This window comes from Akebia trifoliata, chromosome 11 (genome assembly GCF_017979445.1).
Source record: "Akebia trifoliata isolate Shusen 1 chromosome 11, ASM1797944v1, whole genome shotgun sequence".
In the NCBI taxonomy this organism is placed as follows: Eukaryota; Viridiplantae; Streptophyta; class Magnoliopsida; order Ranunculales; family Lardizabalaceae; genus Akebia; species Akebia trifoliata.
In genome coordinates this window covers 39,611,619-39,632,445 of record NC_141385.1, presented here as the reverse complement: position 1 = coordinate 39,632,445, position 20,827 = coordinate 39,611,619, and the positions used below count along the sequence as shown (strand labels likewise).

The window sequence follows — 20,827 nt, the reverse complement described above, 5'->3', positions numbered from 1 at the left end:
AATGGATAACATAGGGAATATTAACTAGATGTCTACCAGTCTAATATGAGGGGATAGACAAGAATGAAATTTGAGGAGAAAATTTGGCAAAATCGCTCACTCGCTCCTGGTGTACGGTCCATTCTATCAAATATAAAACCACACAAAATACAAGGCACAAACATAACAAATCCATATTAAATAGAAAACTACCTTGCAAGTAAAAACTTTTTTTGCCCGACAATCCTTTGAAGGTGGAGGTGGATGTGGATGTGGATGTGGATGTGACCAATGTGAAACCCATGAAGAAAACATCAGATATTGTCAGTCAAGGTAATAGTATCTAGAGTTGCAACCAGACACCCCATAAGATAATGTTGTTGAATGGTTAAGGTGATGCTACAACTATTGTTCCAATCTTCTTCAAGTTGATAACAAGATATACTAGCATTCTAGACACGCACACACGTTCACATTTATAGAGCTCAAGTAATATTTATAAATTCTTCCTTAAAGTTGAAGTAACTCTCTCTTGATTAGCTTTCTTATGTACTTATGTTACACACATAGTAATGCTACATTTATTCTTTGATTAGTCCTTAAAATTTTTGTCCTCTTTTCAATAAAATCTTTACTTATAAAAAAAAAAAGATTATAAGTATTTGTTGTGATATTAATTATGTAAATTATTTTTATTTAAATTGTTGATAGTTTGTTAAGTAAAATTTCCTTCTAATTGGCGAATATATTGATTTTCATTATTATGAATTGCTTAGTCAGATGTGTCTCGTGGAGAATCTTCTAGAGATAGACCATCCATGGGTGTTGGAGACAGTGTTAGTAGTGCAGGTATGATATGTTGTATTAAATTATTTTGAATATCATGTACTATCATTAATGACATGTGCATCTAGATAATTTATCGTTGATATATTTTTTTGTTATGTTTTCATCTTTTTAGCTTCTACAAGTACGAGGAGAAGAAGCCCTACGCTAGGCGTGGGTAATTTTGGCAAGAAGATAGGCAAAAAGATGATATTTGGAATAAATATGATCAAGCGATAGGAGAGAATGCTAGTCATTTTTCACAATTATTAGAGACTATTATTAGGCATTCTAGCAATGCCCTTTTGTAATGTAAGAAATAGGCTGACATTCCAAACCACTCAAAGGACTCACTATGGCAAAAGATCCAGGTAAATATAAATTAATATGTTTGTCATTATAGAGAGTAATATTAACGCAATCATCCAGACCGTACACGTGTCCAAGCCGGTTAAATGGTACCATATACAGATTAGCACCCGGAGCTCTGCCCAACAGAAGGGTAGACCAAACTAGAAAGTGTCAGGCCTGACTAAAAGGGTAGCTCAACACTAAACAAAACTTGGTCTACCAAGCAAGGCAGACTTGGTCAAAGAATATTTGTAATCTTAATTTGCACAAGTCAAGACCAGAGATCTCGGAGGAGATCTCCTCAATTTAGCAACTCCAATTCCAAATATCCCTATGCCATTCAGGATCTGGGAATCAAGGGATTCTCCAAGATCACTTCCCGTGAGAAGGGGAAACCCTGATTCAGATGAATGATCTATAAATAGCACAGTGGACATAAGCTTGGGGATCTTTTGACCTATTGAGAGTCTAACTAGTAAGGTCCATTATTCCTCTATAACTTTAACTTGAGCATCGGAGAGTATTTGACAAGTATCATGTCGGTACTCACAAGAGGGTGGTAGGAGCGACTTCGGATCTATGAGGCAAAGTCCATCAACACCATTCATCGGAATCTGATCCAAAAAATTTGGCACCGTCTGTGGGAATACCAACAACATATTGATTTTAGTTGAAAGAATGGTAAGATCTATTAGAACAACCAAAGTCAAGGTACCCCCACCTGTGGTACCAGCCCCAAATGCTCACCTTCTAGAAATGTTAAAAACTATAAGAAAACAACAAGAGGATATGTAGAAGAAGATGGATGACTTGGCTTAACATAATCGAAACCTAAGTCAGCGTCTTGAGAACCAGTAAAAAGCAATACAAAATCTCCTACCGCTAGATCATCAGCCTCCTATTGGAGATGATCGCGTCTTGAATGCAAAAGGCAACTCTCAACCGCGAGATCCAGTAAGGAGGGGAGAAACGGAAGCTGACACTGCTACTACTCAAGTTAAACCCATACGGGATCTAACTCGATAGGAGATCAAAGAGATGATCCAAAAGGAGAAGGAGATGATGAAGGGTGTGGACATAGGCACTGTGACGGCATAGGCCATTAGAGGTATTCAAAGCTCCCCCTTCACAGTGGAGATCTTGGCTGGAGAAATTCTGAAAAAGTTCATGCTACAACATTTTACCCTTTATTCTAGGACGAAAGACCCAGTAGAGCACTTATTTCACTTTCGACAGATGCTCACATTGTGGTAGGGGAATGCGGGTTTGATGTGTAGAATTTATCCTTCTAGCTTGTAGGAAAATGCTTTGACTTTGTTCCATAAGTTACCATGTGAATTAGTAGCTTCCTTTAAGGAGCTTTGTACAACCTTTATAATATGATACATTGGCAACAAAAAGATTGGCGGAGATGTAGATGTTCTGCTCAGAATGAAAATGTAGTTTAGGGAGAGCCTCAGAGAATTTACAAGAAGATTCAAGGAAGAGGCGATGGCCCTGGAAAGCTGTGCTGAGAGAACAACAGTAGTAGTGTTCAGGAACTCTTTTTGGTCTGGTTCAGGGTTGTATAGGCCTTTTGTGAAAAGGAGGCCAAAAATACTAAGTGAATTGTTCAAAAGAGTATAGAAATATATCAGGTTGGAAAATGGCCCTCAAAATTCAATCGGGAAAATCAAGGTTATATATACTGTGGCGAAGCTTAGCAAGAAGCAGCAGCCACAATAGTAGAATAGGAAGAGACTACTCAAGCAGGGAAAAAAACAAAGGAGAGAGGGGACCTACTTCTCCATGCCCCTAGTGAAATCCTATCCCTCGTAGCGAATGAACTTTATTTCGAGTGGCCAGCACCTCTCTCTCGAGATCAAATAAAACAAGATGAGTGATACTACGAGTATCATAAGGTACGGGCCAACACTACCAAAAGGTGTTAAGCCTGGAAAAGATTTCTACATAGATTGGTAAAGTAGGGCTGACTGAGAGACCTACCTAGAAGACAAAGAGAGAATCCTCCATGAAATAAGAATCAGAGGCCTGATCAACCGCTTATTAAAGGACAAGATGGGAGGGCAATAGTTATTCATGTTTTCCTAAAATAATAATCTAAAAGGTTAAGCCTAGGCAAGTCTAGCTAGAAAGTTAAAAGGTGACGGACAGAGCACTTCATGCATGTCAATACCACAAAAAGTGGGCCCACAGAACAGATGGAGCCCTATGAAGAGTAGACTGTGGCCTTCATGAAAAAAGACCTGGAATATGTGGTCAGACCACATTATGACGCATTAGTGGTAACCCTTAAAGTAGGCACCTTCACTCTCAAGTAGGTATTGATCGACAACGACAGCTCAATCAACATTTTGTATGCCTTAGCTCTTCTAAAGATGGGTCTCAATAGGAACGTGCTGACTCAAGTAAGAGCCCATTTGATTGGGTTCAATGGGAGGATGAGCCAACCGGGGGGGGGGGGGGGATAGTCTTGCTCGTGCAAGCAGGGCTAATAATTTTGAAAACTAGATTTATGGTCGTTAAAGCAAGCTCTTATTACAATGCTATACTACACAAATGGTGAACCCACGAGATGACGGTCGTACCTTCAACGTACTACCAAGTCCTGAGATTCCCAATATCACAAGCGATGTGGGACATCCGAGGGGATCAGGTAGTAGCCTAAGTATGCATACTGGACAAAGAAGAACTCTCTAAGGAAAAAACTTAGAGAAATTATAGGAGGGTGAAGCTGAGCCTGGTGAGCCCCCATGCTTGGAGAACATCCGGATGGTTGATGCAGCAGAAGGAAGGCAAATTGGGGTAAGGGCAGAGCTGGGCCTAGAAGAGTTGAAAGAGTTGACAAATTGCTTGAGGAGAAATAAGGATCTTTTTTCCTAGTCTATAAAAGAAATGCCGAGGATTAGTCCCGAAGTAATCTGTTATCACTTAAATGTGGAGCCAACCATGAAGCCAATAAAGCAAAAGCCAAAAAGTGAACAAGCTTATCAGAGTAGGCTTTATTAGAGAAGTATAGTTTCCTAATTGGATAGAGTGGTAGTACCAAATAAGAATGGAAAAATTAGAGTTTGTATTGATTTTACAAACCAAAATTAGGCATACCCTAAGGATAATTTTCCTATGCCAAGGATTGACCAGTTAGTTGACACCATTTCAAGTCACGAAAGGCTATCATTTATGAATGGTTATTCTGACTATAACAAAATTTAGCTCAGCCTAATAGATCAAGAGAAGACAGCATTCATTACCGAGCAAGGGCTATACTACTACAAAGTCATGTCCTTTAGATTGAAAAATACAATAGCAACTTATCAGAGGTTAGTAATAGAGTTCTTCAGAGATTTGTTATGAAAGATCGTAGAAGTCTATGTTGACGATTTGTTGGTGAAGAACAAAAAGAAGGTAGGTCACTTGACTGACTTGGAAGAGGTCTTCTCTCGAGTAAGGAAGGTGGGAATGAAACTTAACCCTGAAAAATGAATTTTTCCGTTAACTTCAGGAAAGTTCCTTGGCTACCTAGTTACGAAGAGAGGGATATAAGTAAACCCAGATCAGATTAGAGCACTACTAGAGATGTCCTCGCCAAAAATGCATAAGCAAGTTCAAAAGTTGGCAGGGAGGTTTGCAGCTTTGAACATGTTCATATCCAAGTCTTTAGATAAATGCATGCCTTTATACTAGTTGCTACGAAAGAATACCAGTTCGAAGGGATGGAAGAGTGTGAGCGTGCTTTCACAGAGTTGAAGAAATACTTGGGATGACCACCCATACTCTCTAAACCAGAAGTTGAGGAGGAGCTAGGACTGTACCTAACTGTTTCTGAGTACGCACTCAACTCAGTCTTGGTCAGAGTAGTGTAAATTTATAGCCTAATCAAGACTTCTATTGTTGGTTTTGTAGGGATGCTCCTGAATTGTGCCTTCTCTCTCTTTCTCCTTTTTTTTTGATGGGTGAAGAAAAAATTTCTTTAATACAAGGAAAGTTCTAAATGGCCATATAAAGATACAAGGGAGCTTGAGATCAAGGAAAAGGGACCTTTAAGTATAAGGGTCTTAAGAAAATTTTACAAACTCAATCCCATCACCCTAACAGTTTTTCAAAAATAAAAAAATACAAACCTTGAATTCCTTATAGATTTTACACAAAAAGAACATAAACTCTGATATGGAGATGATCATCAGGGATGGATTGCCCCTTATTTACAAAAACATGAGTTTTTCCATTGAAATACCCCAATAGATAGAAAATTAAGCTATGCTCCGCATAACTCTCTTGACCACTCCAAATCTTGTTCCAAGGTTCAACCAATTCTTGAAGTGAGATATCACGTCCTATGGTATACAATCCAAGACTCTGAATAGAGCTAAGAAATAAGAAGAAATCTCTCTATCTAACGTGCTCCATCAAACTATCTTTTATGGACATTTATTTTGGTGTTAGAGAAGAGGTTTTGCCAACCATAGTTTGTTCTAATTTTGGGGTAAACACACTACCTTAACTATAATTTGTATTGCTTTACAAAACCATTAATAGTATGATATAGAAACTTATAATTTCAATAGGATGTAACATACATGTCATTCTAATTTTTAAGATTGTCCATTTTGTGTTTGTATGTTGATGAATCACCTGAGCAACTTCTTTTCATTTTTTACGTCATAGCTGGTTGAGTACGCTATAGCCTGTTTATAAGTCTCAGGTGGAGTGAATTTATGTCATTCTAATTTTCTAGAGTGTCCATTTCTCGGTCTCAGTAGTTATTTATTATTTGTGGCTACAAGAAGATTCATAATTATTTCTAAAGAATCATGAAAAATTGCAACGCAGCTATATAGGTTGTTTTTGTTTTCTTTCACTGCAAAGTTCTTAAGTTAGCTCCCTCTTTTTTTCAGTGTGATGATGACAATCCCATCCCACAGAAACAGAAAGAATCGCAAAGCTCTCTAGTGAAGGTAAGACAACCCATTTCCAAAATGCCTATAGAATCCCAACCTAAGATGTTGTCTTTCTCCCACATATACTTCATTTAATGTGTAGAATAAGTGAGGGAACAACTCTGTTATATTGTCGAAACTATGTGAAGTACTCCATGTAAATTTGTGTAGTTCCTAAGATCTTTACCTTGATATTTAAGAGTGTAAGGAATATAAAGAAAACAAAACAATTATTGCTTGTTTGTTGGTTATGTTAATCTCATCTCCTTTATTGGATAAGTTTGTATTTGAATTTAGGATCCTAGAATACAGAGAATTAAGTGTACAATAACTGTTACACCTTTGATATGTTGTGGGACTGTTTTTAAATTTTTTTGGTTCACAACATTAACATGCCTTATGTTTTGACTTGTTTGTGGGAAGACATTGAGAGGGGTCGATCAGACTAAAGAAGCAACTAGAAAAAGTAGAATACATGTATTAATTATATGTATGTATTCCTTATAAAGTATCTAAAAATCATTCATTGATTAATCAACACAAGAATTTCTTAAAGAAGGATTCCTTCTAGTTCCAATTTTCAAAATAAATTTTTTGACAATAATTTCATGAGTTCAATTACCACGGCCTGAATACACCCAATATGACTCCACTCAGATGTCTGGTGCATGCCACCATGAGATTTGACGATGGTCAGTTCATATTAAGCTCGGGTATTTTTCTAACCTCTATAATAGTTTAGTGGCATACTTTTCAATGAGGTTTCATATTTTTCCCTTAAAATCTAAAGGTACTTTTTCCTTTTTAGAGTTGGTGAATATGTTCCATGGTGTTAACAAGATCAGTTATTCTGGGGTGAATATTTTCTAGTACTAATTTTCATTGGCACACATTTGCTTGCAATGCATATCTAGATCAAACTGATGGTGCTCACATACATAACTGGTTAGTATGATTTGAATCGATTATGTTTGGTAGATTCAAGCGTTTATTTGTTGATGGCGTATTATCATTTGCTGCACATATTGTTTTTTTTTTTTTTTTTTTGGAAACTTCGTTGCTTGAAAAACTTGTTGGCTCACATGTTCAGATATGCATTGGTAGTGCTCCAAATGGAGCATAAAAGGTAGGCCAAACAGATTTATGTATTATCACACACATGGGCACTATCTACCACAATTGGATATAACATTATAATCCTTCTATGTACAACAAAATACTGACCTGCCCAACTTGTTTATCGCATTAGATGGCATCTGCTTTTCTTGTTATTCAATTTCAAGTGCCTGGGACCTAATGATTACAAATCCTAAACTAATCAACATAGTGCACCAATCCTGAACATTCAGTTGGTGGAAAAAGTTGGGCATTGGGTTCGAGACACAAAAGTTTCATGTATTTAATGCCATACTACACTTATCTTTCGGTAAAAATTCAATGCAAGTAATCTAACTAAAGGCATTTAGTCAAGGGTTAGTGTAGACACCCCATTTCTACACTTGGCTAATTAATCAACTTGTCAACCCGATTGTAACAATTCCTAATGATGGATGAATATTCCAATATTTTCTGTTGTTACTAAATATGTTTGAGAAATTCAGATGAGATATTTCAAATAAGGAAACTTTAGAAAGCACGCTACGCTAGGAAAATTTTACCCAAAATATAGAAATCATCATTTTGAGACAAAAAGAAATTTTACAAGAAAAATCATTAAAAAAATGATCAAATTACCAAAATACCCATAAACATGAAAACATCCTCAGAGCCTATATTACACTTAGGAAAACCATTTCGAACACATAAAACAACAAATTAAAATCAAATAAACTATTTCACCAATTTTCACAAAATTTGACAAAATTACAAAAACGCCCTCATAGGGTCCACAATCATTTCACGCCAAAAAACCATAAGTGACAAAAAATGATACCCTCATTGAATTCCTTACGAAAAATTGATTTCAAAACATTAAAAACAACCTCTCAACGTAAAAATCTTTTTTGAAAGTAAAATTGTAATTTTCCAACCCTAAAATTCAAAATTTTGAAACTAATAATTAAAACATCAATTAACGTAAAGTGAAATCTTAATAAATTAAATTAAAAATTTTAAACAAATAAAATTAATTAATCAAACCCATGGGTCAAATTTTAAGTGGTGGGCCATTTATTTAAATGGGTCGCACATGATATTTAATAAAGAACCCTCCACCGAAGGTCCTAAACAATTAAAAATATAATTTAATAAAGAACCCTCCAGTGGGGGTTCTCCAAAAATTAAAAAATTATCATTCTACGTAAGTCAAAATTCAAAATTCAAAATCCTAATCTCCTAAAAAGTTCTTTAAAAATAAGCTTCCATCACTTAAATTCGTTGTTCAAGAAAAATCATAGGAAAGAGAGGCCAAATACTTTCTCAAGATTGTCTAAAACCCTAAATCTGAAGCTTCTAGTCCATACCTAACACCCAAATCCTATTTTTTACCTAAAAAATATCTAAAAATTCTCAAAATACCTCGAAAAGTCAAAAAATATTAAAATCTAGGATGAGAAAACCTTATCTTAGATATCGAAAACAGATCTAACGACTGAAACAAAAATAGGAAGATTCACACAAGGAACGCTCTCCACCAATTCTGAGAGAATCAACCGTCATAAATACCTAGGTAAAAAAGGTGATTTTTTTTATTTTAATTTTTAGGCCATCTTTTCTAGCAATGTAAAACTTTTGAAAAAAGTAGAAATCGGCGTTTACTGGGCAGGATTGGTGCCTTAACACCTTCAAATCCCGTAATGTGATCCCCAGACCCATTTTTTTTGTAGTTCAGTACTTTTTTTCCGGTTAAAGTCATATTTCTGTTCCTAGAATGTAAAACTAGGTGATGACTCCCGAAAAAAAAAAAGTAATCGGCACCCACGGATCAAGGGCACTTTCTGTTAAATTTTTTTAATTTCCATTATGTATTTGAGCTATGTCCTGCATCGTATATATGGTTTTTTAACACATCTATGCTTACCAATGTATTGGCCATGTGTGTGATGTAGGATGCAGGACTTGCTCTGAGGCTTTCATGGACTCCATCTCATTTCCCTTCAGTATGTTTTGTTTTTTCAAAAAAAATGTTTATATTACAACTATCATTTCATATGATAGAAACAACATGCTATCCATAGATGATGATGCATATCATGTAATTGAGTTATAAAGTTTTGGAAGTAAATTTTTTTAAAATTTTTATTTTTTATATTTTATTATACTACTATTTATTCTCTCTTGTTTCCAATTCACTGCCCTACTACATTTCTCATACTTTTTTGTAACATCTAAAGATGATTGGCCAACTATTAAAAATAATTAAGTAGGAAACTACACCACTTGTAGTGTGGCTAGTCATCAATATATTATTGAATTTGATTGTTTTCTAAAGATTGTACAAACTTCCTTTTATTCCATGGTGAATAGAATTTTCTACTTCAAGTTGATCGCCTCCCCCACCCAAACATTTTTTTATGAATTACTACCAATTCACAAGAGGAGCTCAAGTTATAGGTGTTTGGTTGATGCTTGATTGCTTTGTTGGACAATAAATATTTTTTTTAAATGAAAATTTTTTCTAGCGTCTGTAAACACCCCATGTTTGCATACGCCTGATTAATCAACTCATCAATCTGATTGTGACGGTTCCCAATGATGGATGAATGTTCCAATGTTTTTTATTTATTACTAGATATGTTTCATAAATTCAGATGAGGTATCTCAAGCAAAAAAAACTTTAAAAATCACACTACGCTAAGAAAATATGACTCACAACATAGAAATCATCATTTTTCAGACAAAAAGAAGTTTTACGATAAAATCTCTAAAAAATGACCAAATTACCCCTAACATCAAAACATCCTTAGATCCCACATCACGCTTAGGAAAATCCTTTCGAACATATAAAATAACAAAGTAAAATCAAATAAATCATTCCGTCAATTTCCACCAAATTCGATAAAATTACGAAAATGCCCCTCATAGTGTTCACAATCATTTCATGCCAAAAAATTCATAAATGACACAAACCATAATCCCATCGAACTCTTTACGAAAAACCAATTTCAAAACATCGAAAAATGACTCCTCAACACAAAAGTCCCCTTCGGGGGCAAAACTGTAATTTTCCAATTTTAAAAATTTTAAATTTGGAAATTAATAAATAAAAAATTAATTAATGTAAAGTGAAATCTTAATAAAATTATAATTTTTAATAAAGAAAATCAATCAATCAAACCCTCAGGAAAAATTTTAGGTGATTGCCCATTTATTTAAGTGGAGCCCCCTTGATATTTATTAAATGACCTCTCCTTCCGGGGGCCCAAAGAATTAAAGAAATAATTAAGGGATTTTTCAAAAAATTTAAAAATATATTCTTTCATTGTACGCAAGATTAAAAATCCTAATTTAAAACCCTAATTCACCTTATCCTAAGAGACCTAATCCAACACCAACTCTACCCAAAAAAACTCTATAAATATAGAGCCTCCACAACCTAATTTTGTAAGTCAAAATAAACCCTAGAAAAAGTAAGTCAAAAAGTCTTCCTAACCTTCTTCAAACCCCTAATTTTGAAGTCCTAACCCCCTACCTATCATCAAAACCCCAACTTTTACTCAAAAAATACCTAGGAAACCTTTCAAAAATATCCAGAAACCCTTCAAAAAAATACATAAAACACTTAGTTCTAGATACCTCAACTTAGAGATTAGAAGTAAATCCAATGATGGAAACAAAGCAAGAAATCTCATAGGAGGAGTCTCTCCGCCAGTTCTAAAGGAACAAACACTTCTTATTTTTTTAATGGGTTTAGGTCTTTTAGCAATTTTAATCTTTTTTGAGAAATAGTAGAGACCGACGTTTGCCGAACGGGGTTAGTGCCTAACACCTTCCAACCCTGTAACGTTATCCCCGGACCTATTCTCTTTGTAGATTTGCGTTTTATTTGTTAGAGTCAGTATTTGGTTCCTAGACCTAAAAAACTAGGTGGCAACTCCCAACACCCAAAAAAATAGATCCACAACCCACGAATCGACGGCGTTTTCAGCATTGAATATTTCTGTTGCTATAGAAAGATTTTTTTTTGAAAGTACAGTCTATAGCAACGAATAAATCCCTTGTTATAGGTCAAAATTTTGTTAAAACCACAGTTTTTAGCAACGAAAATATTCTGCCTCTATAAACGTATTACGACAAACATAACGACGGCCAAAACAAAAACGAATTTCTTTTCTATCGCTATGGGCTATTGTGGTGGATATTGCACCCTTTAGAAGCAGAAAAATCTACCATTATAGACCAAATCTCTTGTAGTACACGTTCAACTAGAAGGCAATGTGAAGATGACAGTAATTTTGGGAAGAAACATCAAGAATTTTTAGGTACTTTTTTCATTAATCTATAAAAGAAGACTGAGGTTAAGGGGAATGTTACCTGTTTGCAAACTTTTAGATATCAAAAAGATTTAAGAACTTTTCAAGGAAACTTGTCAATTTATATATGAAGAGCTAGCATTCCTTTTCCACAATGGTTCACATACATTTTCCTCAAGGTTTTATTTCTAACACAGAATTGATTGGAAATTGATCGAATCAGTTACTTGACTCAATGGAGTACTTGACAAAACTAATCATAAATTTATTAAAATATTCAACTCCAAAATGTGTTCAAGATCATTTATATTTAAGATTTATTCTCATGAAATAGAAAATCAAAGATCATGTGATTATTTGGGTTAAAAGGTGATGATTAAAAAATAAGATCAGGAAAGCGATTTCCTTGGACACTGCGCTCAAGACTGCACGTACAAAACCATTGATTTATTAGTGTTGATAATATAACGTCCATTTTGACGCACACCCTTGACGCCCCCTAACATCTTTGCTCACAGCCCAACAGACATTTGACATGTGGTGTGAATGACATCAGCAATAAAGAGAAAACTTCTCTCTTTTGCCTGCAAGTCCTTTGCTGGCGACTTATATTTTAAGATTTCGAATCTTGAAAGGGTCATTGGGACCACATTGATTATCGCATGGACAATCCAACAACACAGCCTTCTAGATTTCATGAAAATATGTATATTCAAAAGAAAAAAAACCTTGTTTTTCGAGCTTGATCCAAGGTGTTGAAAACAGATGGCTAACAAGCACCCAAATCTAAAAATAAAATCCAACGGTGATAATTAACTATTTCTTAATTTTCTTTGTTTTAAGTTCATATAATTTTACTCTACAACCCCATTTCATCAAATCATGTTTTTGAATGGTACAAGGTGATCAAATCAGAAAGTTTCTTTTTTTCACTATGAGCAAAAGAGAGAAATGGGCGTCAGGGGAGTGTGCCAAAAAAAGCATTATATTATCAAAATTCTTGATTTTTTCACTCATATCTCACACAAAAGAATCTATGGTTATGTACCCATTGCCACATCAGCACAATGTTGTACGCAGGGTTCAAGGAAGTCAATGCAACATTTTCCTTTGTTATAATAATGGAGAAAATGTTAGATTTGGATGGAATTGGCACAACTTTTGTTTCAATATAAGGGAAAACATGCCAGTGGTGCTTTGGTTTTGGGTGAAAGCAATTTAAAGGAAAGAAACAAAAAAAAAAGTGAGAATGTTGTGAATCTCTCTACTACATGTGGTGGTGTACATGTTCATCATCTAAACCATTGGATTGCTACGCAAGTTCTTGGATTTTTCTAGTTGATTAATGACCATAAATACTAGACTTGTACCTAAATGGTCCTGATCTCAAACAATATCAAGGAAGACATGAGTCATGTGACGTGAATCGATTTATTTTATCATTCTCTTTTTATATTGTATATGATTTGATATTTTCCTACATTTTAAAATCTATGCAATAAAACACAATTGTTGCCTTGCCCTTTCATCTCAATCTTTATCCTCATAAATAAAGTATGTCGAGGAAAATTTTATTATCTTTTCTCTTCTCCACCTTTCAAGAATAACCATAACTTTGTTGCTTTTTCCCTTCTACTCATTTTCAATAATATCCCTCCAACTTTACTCATATGAGTAGCAATGTAACACGACTCAAAAACCACAAGAAATTAGTGGGTTTGGGTCAAGTTTAATTGGATTTGGGTCACAATAGTGTCAACCCATCTACCATGATGATTAAATGGGTCATGTTTAGGTTAGAGACATCAACCCGTTTTGACACATTTAATTATTGTGCCACTAAAGTATTGTTTTAAATCATAAACAGAAGACAAAATTCAAAAAACGTTGGAATTTTTTTAATTTGGTGGCAGAAATGGAACTTAGTTTTTTAACTTAAGCTTAGAATTTTACTAAATAGTAGAGAGATTAGTTGCAATGGGAAAGTAGAATCTTGTGTCTTAGGTGGGATTCCAATTTCCCCCTTTTTGGTGTTACACTAATCTTCTATAGGACTCGCAATTTTCACCAATACTTGAAAAAATTGTGAGACAAATACTAATAGTATGATTTTGTCAATCCAACCCTAGGGTCGGACAATTTAAGTCGTATAACAAAGGCCTCATCTACTGTAAAAAGAAAATCTCGAGATTTTATTTTGATGGTGGATGGGCCTTTGTAATGCTTTTTTTTTCCTTACTAAGTTAGTAAGGCTAGTCGGACTCAACCAAAAATGACCCATTGACACACTTTGACCCTCTTAATTATCAACTAGGGAGGGTTTTTTTTTACCCTAGGAAACAAATGGTAATTTTATGAGAAACCCATCCAAGGTTTCTAATTGATTAATGCTGGAGTGACCTCAGTGTGGGACACACAAGGGACATCTTGATGTGGTGGCGCGCGCATGCTCATAGATATGTTTTCTCCGAATTACAAGTAAAACGCATCTATTGACATGCGTGCACCACCACGTCATGATGTCCCCCGTTGAGGTCATTCTAGCACGACTCTTTGTAAGTATTTGAGATAAAATCATGTGTCTTAAACTAATCATATACCTTTGACCCCCATCTTCTTTTAGAAAATAAAATAACAAAGGACCTAAATGCCATCTCCTTCTAAGGCTACCAATGGATCGGATTGGGATTGATTTGGTAGCATCCTAAAGGATCAGATCAGACTCTTATCCAATCTATCAATCCAAGCCCGATCTAATAACAATTGGATCAGATTTTGATCTGACAAACGGTTTTCATATAGAAAATCTAAATAATTTGTGCATTCTTAAACAAAATTTATTATTAATATTATTGATATACTTCCTCGCATTTTATTAGATCGGATCCTTATAGGATCAGTACATGATTGATCTGATTCGATATCAGAATACAAATCATCACTCCAAACCGAAAGTTATCCGATTTAGATTTTGAAGCTAATTCGATCAATTGACAGCCCTATCTTCTTCAACCACAAGCCAAAAACCCTTGTTTGTTTTCTCCCCTAAACCCACCATCTTCAACTTTTAAATATACTAGTTCTTAGTAATATTTTGTTGTTAGATTGTAAATACATATACATAATTAAAATTCAATACCAGGGTTTAGTTGAGATGGTAAGGACGATTGGGTTTGCTCCTCAGGTCACATATCGGATCTTTATCTGCTCTTCCACACAAAAGTGGCTATATTTAATTGTTGAATACGTTCAAGGTGGTTTGTACATTGGCCCACCAAAGGAAATATATATATATATGGGTCCCGTTCAGCAACAAACATTTTGACAAACATTTTGGCAAAACATTTTTCAAAACATGGGTTAGAGGTTTCAGAATGAGCTGATTTTTGGTGAGGATGATCTCTATGGTGAGGAGATTATCCTCACCAAAAATCAGCCCATTCCAAAACTTCTAGCCCCAGTTGACAAGTTGAAAAATCGTGAACCGTCCATTTTTTGTAAATCATTTTTGATGGGGTTAGAAGTTTTGGAATGGGCTGATTTTTGGTGAGGATGATCTCCTCACCGTAGAGATCATCCTCACCAAAAATCAGCCCATTCCAAAACCTCTAACCCATGTTTTGAAAAATGTTTTGCCAAAATGTTTGTCAAAATGTTTGTTGCTGAACATTTCCCTATATATATATATATATATATGGGAAATGTTCAGCACCCTAAGTTTTACCACACACTTTAACAAACGTTTTTTGTCCTACATGGGTTAGAAGTTTTGGAATGAGCTGATTTTTGGTGAGGATGATCTCTATGATTAGAAGATCATCCTCCCCAAAAATCAGCCCATTCCGAAATGTTTAGCCCCATGTTTACACGTTGAAAAATCGTGGACCGTCCATTTTTTGTAAATCAATTTTGATGGGGTTAGAAGTTTTGGAATGAGCTGATTTTTGGTGAGGATGATCTCCTCACCATAGAGATCATCCTCACCAAAAATCAGCTCATTCCGAAACTTCTAACCCATGTAAGACAAAACGCGTTTGTTAAAGTGTGTGGTAAAACTAAGGGTGGCGAACGGGACCCTATATATATATTATATATATGGGAATGTTCAGCACCCTAAGTTTTACCACACACTTTAACAAACGTTTTTTGTCCTACATGGGTTAGAAGTTTTGGAATGGGCTGATTTTTGGTGAGGATGATCTCTATGATTAGAAGATCATCCTCCCCAAAAATCAGCCCATTCCGAAATGTTTAGCCCCATGTTTACACGTTGAAAAATCGTGGACCGTCCATTTTTTGTAAATCATTTTTGATGGGGTTAGAAGTTTTGGAATGAGCTGATTTTTGGTGAGGATGATCTCCTCACCATAGAGATCATTCTCACCAAAAATCAGCTCATTCCGAAACTTCTAACCCATGTAAGACAAAACGCGTTTGTTAAAGTGTGTGGTAAAACTAAGGGTGCCGAACGGGACCCTATATATATATATAGGGTAGCGTTCAATGGCTAACTTTTTGGCAAAACATTTTTCAAAACATGAGTTAGAAGTTTTGGAATGGTCTGATTTTTGGTGAGGATGATCTCTACGGTGAGGAGATCATCCTCACCAAAAATCAGCCCATTCCAAAACTTCTAACCCATGTTTACAAGTTGAAAAATCGTGGACCGTCCATTTTTTGTAAACTGTTTTTGATGGGGTTAGAAGTTTTGGAATGAGCTGATTTTTGGTGATGATGATCTCCTCACCAAAAATCAGCCCATTCCAAAACTTCTAACTCAAGTTTTGAAAAATGTTTTGCCAAAAATTTTGCCATTGAACGTGACCCTATATATATATATATATGGGTAGCGTTCAATGGCCAACTTTTTGGCAAAACATTTTTCAAAACATGAGTTAGAAGTTTTGGAATGGGCTGATTTTTGGTGAGGATGATCTCTACGGTGAGGAAATCATCCTCACCAAAAATCAGCCCATTCCAAAACTTTTAACCCATGTTTACAAGTTAAAAAATCGTGGACCGTCCATTTTTTGTAAACTGTTTTTGATGGGGTTAGAAGTTTTGGAATGAGCTGATTTTTGGTGATGATGATCTCCTCACCGTAGAGATCATCCTCACCAAAAATCAGCCCATTCCAAAACTTCTAACTCATGTTTTGCCAAAAAGTTTGCCATTGAGGGTCCCGTTCGGCACCCTAAGTTTTACCACACACTTTAACAAACACGTTTTGTCTTACATGGGTTATAAGTTTCGGAATGAGCTGATTTTTGGTGAGGATGATCTCTATGGTGAGGAGATCATCTTCACCAAAAATCAGCTCATTCCAAAACTTCTAACCCCATCAAAATTGATTTACAAAAAATGGACGGTCCACGATTTTTCAACGTGTAAACATGGGGCTAAACATTTCGGAATGGGCTGATTTTTGGGGAGGATGATCTTCTAATCATAGAGATCATCCTCACCAAAAATCAGCTCATTCCAAAACTTCTAACCATGTAGGACAAAAAACGTTTGTTAAAGTGTGTGGTAAAACTTAGGGTGCTGAACATTTCCCTATATATATATATATATATATAAAAATCCAAGAGTGAAGAAAATGGTGACATTGACACATCATGAATGATGACCAAAGCATAAGGGGGACCATATGAAGAATGCCCACGCCTATAAATACCAAAGGTTTTATAACTCTTGAGCATCGAGAGAAGCCCTCACATTTTCTGAAGCTTAATTTAACTTACAGAGATTTCTAGTGTATAGAGAATGAGTTCACCCTTGATTTGTTCCCCTTCTTCTCCTAAGAATCAGAAAAAGGAGGTGATCCGTAAGTCTGCAAATTATCATCCAAGTGTATGGAGTGACCACTTCCTCTTGTCCTCCACAGATAATAATAAAATGGTAAGCATGCTTTTCAAACCCAATTCCTCTACTTTTATAGTAACCATGGAGGTCGAGTTGATTCGTGAGTTTAAAATCCATTTAAAGAATTTGTTGTGTTAAAATATTTTTATTTATTTATTTAATTTGTTTTGATAATAAATATTAAGGTTTTGACAATCAAAAAAATATTAAGGTTTTGATGATGATTTGATTGGTAAATGTAATTTTCGCATCATGGAAGTTAATAAGTTGCTTTCTCGACATTTTATTTTGATGACAAGCAAGCACGCATTTTATTTTTTTTATTTTTATTTTTCTTTTGTAACTTTAAAGTGGTTCACAAACACAGGCAGTTCAATAAATTCGTCATTTCTGTAAAATCAAACATATTGGTTCTATTTGAGCCAACACAGCTCTATTCCAAAATCTGATTAGATGTATAGGCATCCTATTATAGAAGGTGCTATTTGTTCACCTCCATTAGTTTATAAGGGATTCAATGCATGAGAATCTTGATTTCAAATCGGATCCGAGAATGATATGACTCGCACAAGTCATCTCGCTATCGTTTATGGACGATACAAATTTCCAATGTGAATCTTGTTCAGGAATGAGACAAGACGTCAAAATGAGATCTGAAAAACATGGTGGAAGTGAAATGGCTTTTCATATATCTTTATTTAAAGGTTCAAGGGTAGGTGTGTTTTCCCATATGAATCTCTTGTCGATATTCCATTTCTTATGAATTCCACAACAAAAGCTGATTTGAAAATTATCTTTTAATTTTCAGAACAATCTTACTATGATGGTATAGGGGAAGAATAGCAATAAAGAGGAACAATCAATGGTGTTGAACAGGATTAGAATTTAATCACCTACCATCAAAATACTTTTGGATAACCCTTGTAACTAAAATTATGATAATTAGAGCAAGAAAATATTGATAGAATTTTCTTTTGGTCCCTTCTTGTTACATGCAGACATCCAATCCACAGATTATACAACGAGTTGAAGTGCTGAAAGAAGAGGTGAAAAAACTGTTAAGTGTTGCTGCTGAAAGTTTCCTCAAAAAAATGAACTTGATCAACACCATCCAACTACTCGGTGTAGCATATCACTCCAAAAAGGAGATCGAAGAAGCATTAAAAACTATATATAATGCATACAATAACCATTATTTTGATACTGAAGATGATGATGATGAACTCTTTACTATTGCTCTTCGTTTTTTTGCTTCCACGACAACAAGGGTATAATGTGTCTTCATGTAAGAGTGGTTGGGTCTTAATCTCGTCATAAATCTTGAAAAAAACTTTCAATGCTAGTCTTTTTCTCTTTTTCTCTTTTCCACGAGTACCTGTAAGGCTATTGATTTTTCTCTTTTCCCCTATTTTCTAGAATACCCTTCAACTTTAAATATTGTCTTTCATCTTCTCCTTATTTTCAAATAATACCCGTCCAACTTTATTTCATTTTCTCTTCTACCCTTCTAATCCCAAAGATGATGCGCATAACATGAAAAACTGGGTGATGAAACAGATGTGTTTGTGAAGTTCACGGAAGCCGATGGTAGCTTCAAACAGAACATAGTTAATGATGCAAGAGGCTTGCTACATCTATATGAAGCAGCACATCTTAGTGTACAAGGAGAAGATATACTGGATCAAGCCCTCATTTTCACTACTACACAACTAATGACCATGAAAACTCATCTAAGCTCTCCTCTTAAGGTGGAAGTAGAGCATGCCCTGTATATACCATTTTGCAAATGTATGCCAAGACTAAACGTGAGGCGCTATATATTTGTCTATGAAGAAGAAATGATACGGAATGATTCATTACTAAAGCTTGCAAAGCTAGATTACGATCTATTACAGTTGTTGTACCAGAATGAGCTAAGGGATCTCTCAAGGTATAAGTTCATTCCATGAATGAGTAATTATTTGATATTAGCAAACTTCACTTTGAAAACTAAACAAGTGGCTTGCTACATCTATATGAAATACAATGGTGGGTCCCACTCTAGTTATAATTATGGGTATAAACATCTCACTCCAACTAGAGTGGAGTGGGGTCCAACTGCCCTACTTTATTGTTTCTCTCCCCCCCTTAAAATAATTTCCCTTTAATTTTTCCTATCTTTTTTCTTTTACCCCATTTTTCAATCACATTACCGGAACATTCGAGACACAAAATCCCAAGATGCAGTCTTATCTAGAGAAAATTAGGTCTGCCATACTTCAGGTAAGAAATATCAGAGTGAAGCACATACCTCAAGCAAATAACCGATATGCAGACGCCCTGACCTACATAGCTTCAATGCTAGCGGGGCAAGATAAAAGAGAGTTGCCATTAGGCTACAGGAATATCTTACAATAGATGAACCAAAATTGGTCAATGTAGTAATGGTCACAGTAGACCAAGGATGGATGAACCCAATCCTAGCTTTCCTACAACAAAGAGAGCTACCCAGCGATCTCAAGGAGGCTAGACGAGTCAAGAATAGAGCAGAGAAGTATATTATTCTAGATGAAATTTTGTGCAGGAAGTCTGTTGGAGGACCACTGCTGCATTGCCTAGCACCAGAAGAGGTAAGAGAAGTTCTAGGAAAAATCCACAAAGAGGACTGTGGAAACTAATCAGGGGCGAGATCTATGAAGAAAGCAAGATAGCAGTTAAAAGTAAAATAAAGTCGTCGAATTGAATAGAAAAGTAAGACACAGCCAGTAATCTCATATGAGTATTACCATGAAAGGTCTGAGGGACCCTAAACCCCTCACGAGGAACATCAAGGGCAAACTTCTAGTCCCCAAAGATAAATAGAGGGTCCTTATGCCATCCTTTGTCAGAGTTAGGGAGATAATGAACCAGTGTCACTATTGCACTCTTGAAGGACAACGAGTAGTACCCCAGGCGTTGGGAGATGGCCTTCAGGTTGTATCTAGAGAAGAAGATTTGGGGGGATATGCCCATCTTTTCCACAACCTCCACCAGACGGTAGAAGTTTCCATACGTTTGGCCTGGAACCCAGTTTATTTTACTCAGTACCTCTCGGAAGAAGGGAGAAAGAATGAAGTTGAGGCCAGCTCTAATTTGGCCAATGTAGACCAAAATTTCTCCCTGACGGCATTTGCCAGGAATATCAGGGTCCTCGCTGACCCCGAATATTTACAGAGGCGGGAATGTAGAGACTCCCCCGAAGTTGAGATGCAATAACAACCATTAAGAAAGTAAATATGTAGAAAAGAGAAGGCTAAAGAAAAAGATACCTCGATTTGAGGAGAGTTAACAGTACAGTAGCAATGAAGCAAGAAAAGAGAGAGAAAGAGATTTTCCCAAGAGCAAAGAGACAGAATTTCAGAGTGTTAACATAATAAGAAAAGAAATGAGTGCTAAGTCCCCATTTTATAAGGATAGATAGTAGAGCACGTACACCTGATA

General features: G+C 35.6%; 1 protein-coding gene across 1 annotated transcript; it reads left to right on the top strand.

The window, feature by feature from the left end:
* The first annotated feature begins 759 nt into the window (after window positions 1-759).
* LOC147391598 (viridiflorene synthase-like) lies at window positions 760-20,025 on the top strand. The gene is made up of 6 exons (XM_086459091.1): window positions 760-828; window positions 6,051-6,110; window positions 9,140-9,190; window positions 18,367-18,610; window positions 18,926-19,298; window positions 19,932-20,025. The coding sequence occupies exons 1-6, from the start codon at window positions 760-762 to the stop codon at window positions 20,023-20,025; spliced, it is 891 nt and encodes a 296-aa protein (XP_086315217.1).
* Window positions 20,026-20,827: the final 802 nt, after the last annotated feature.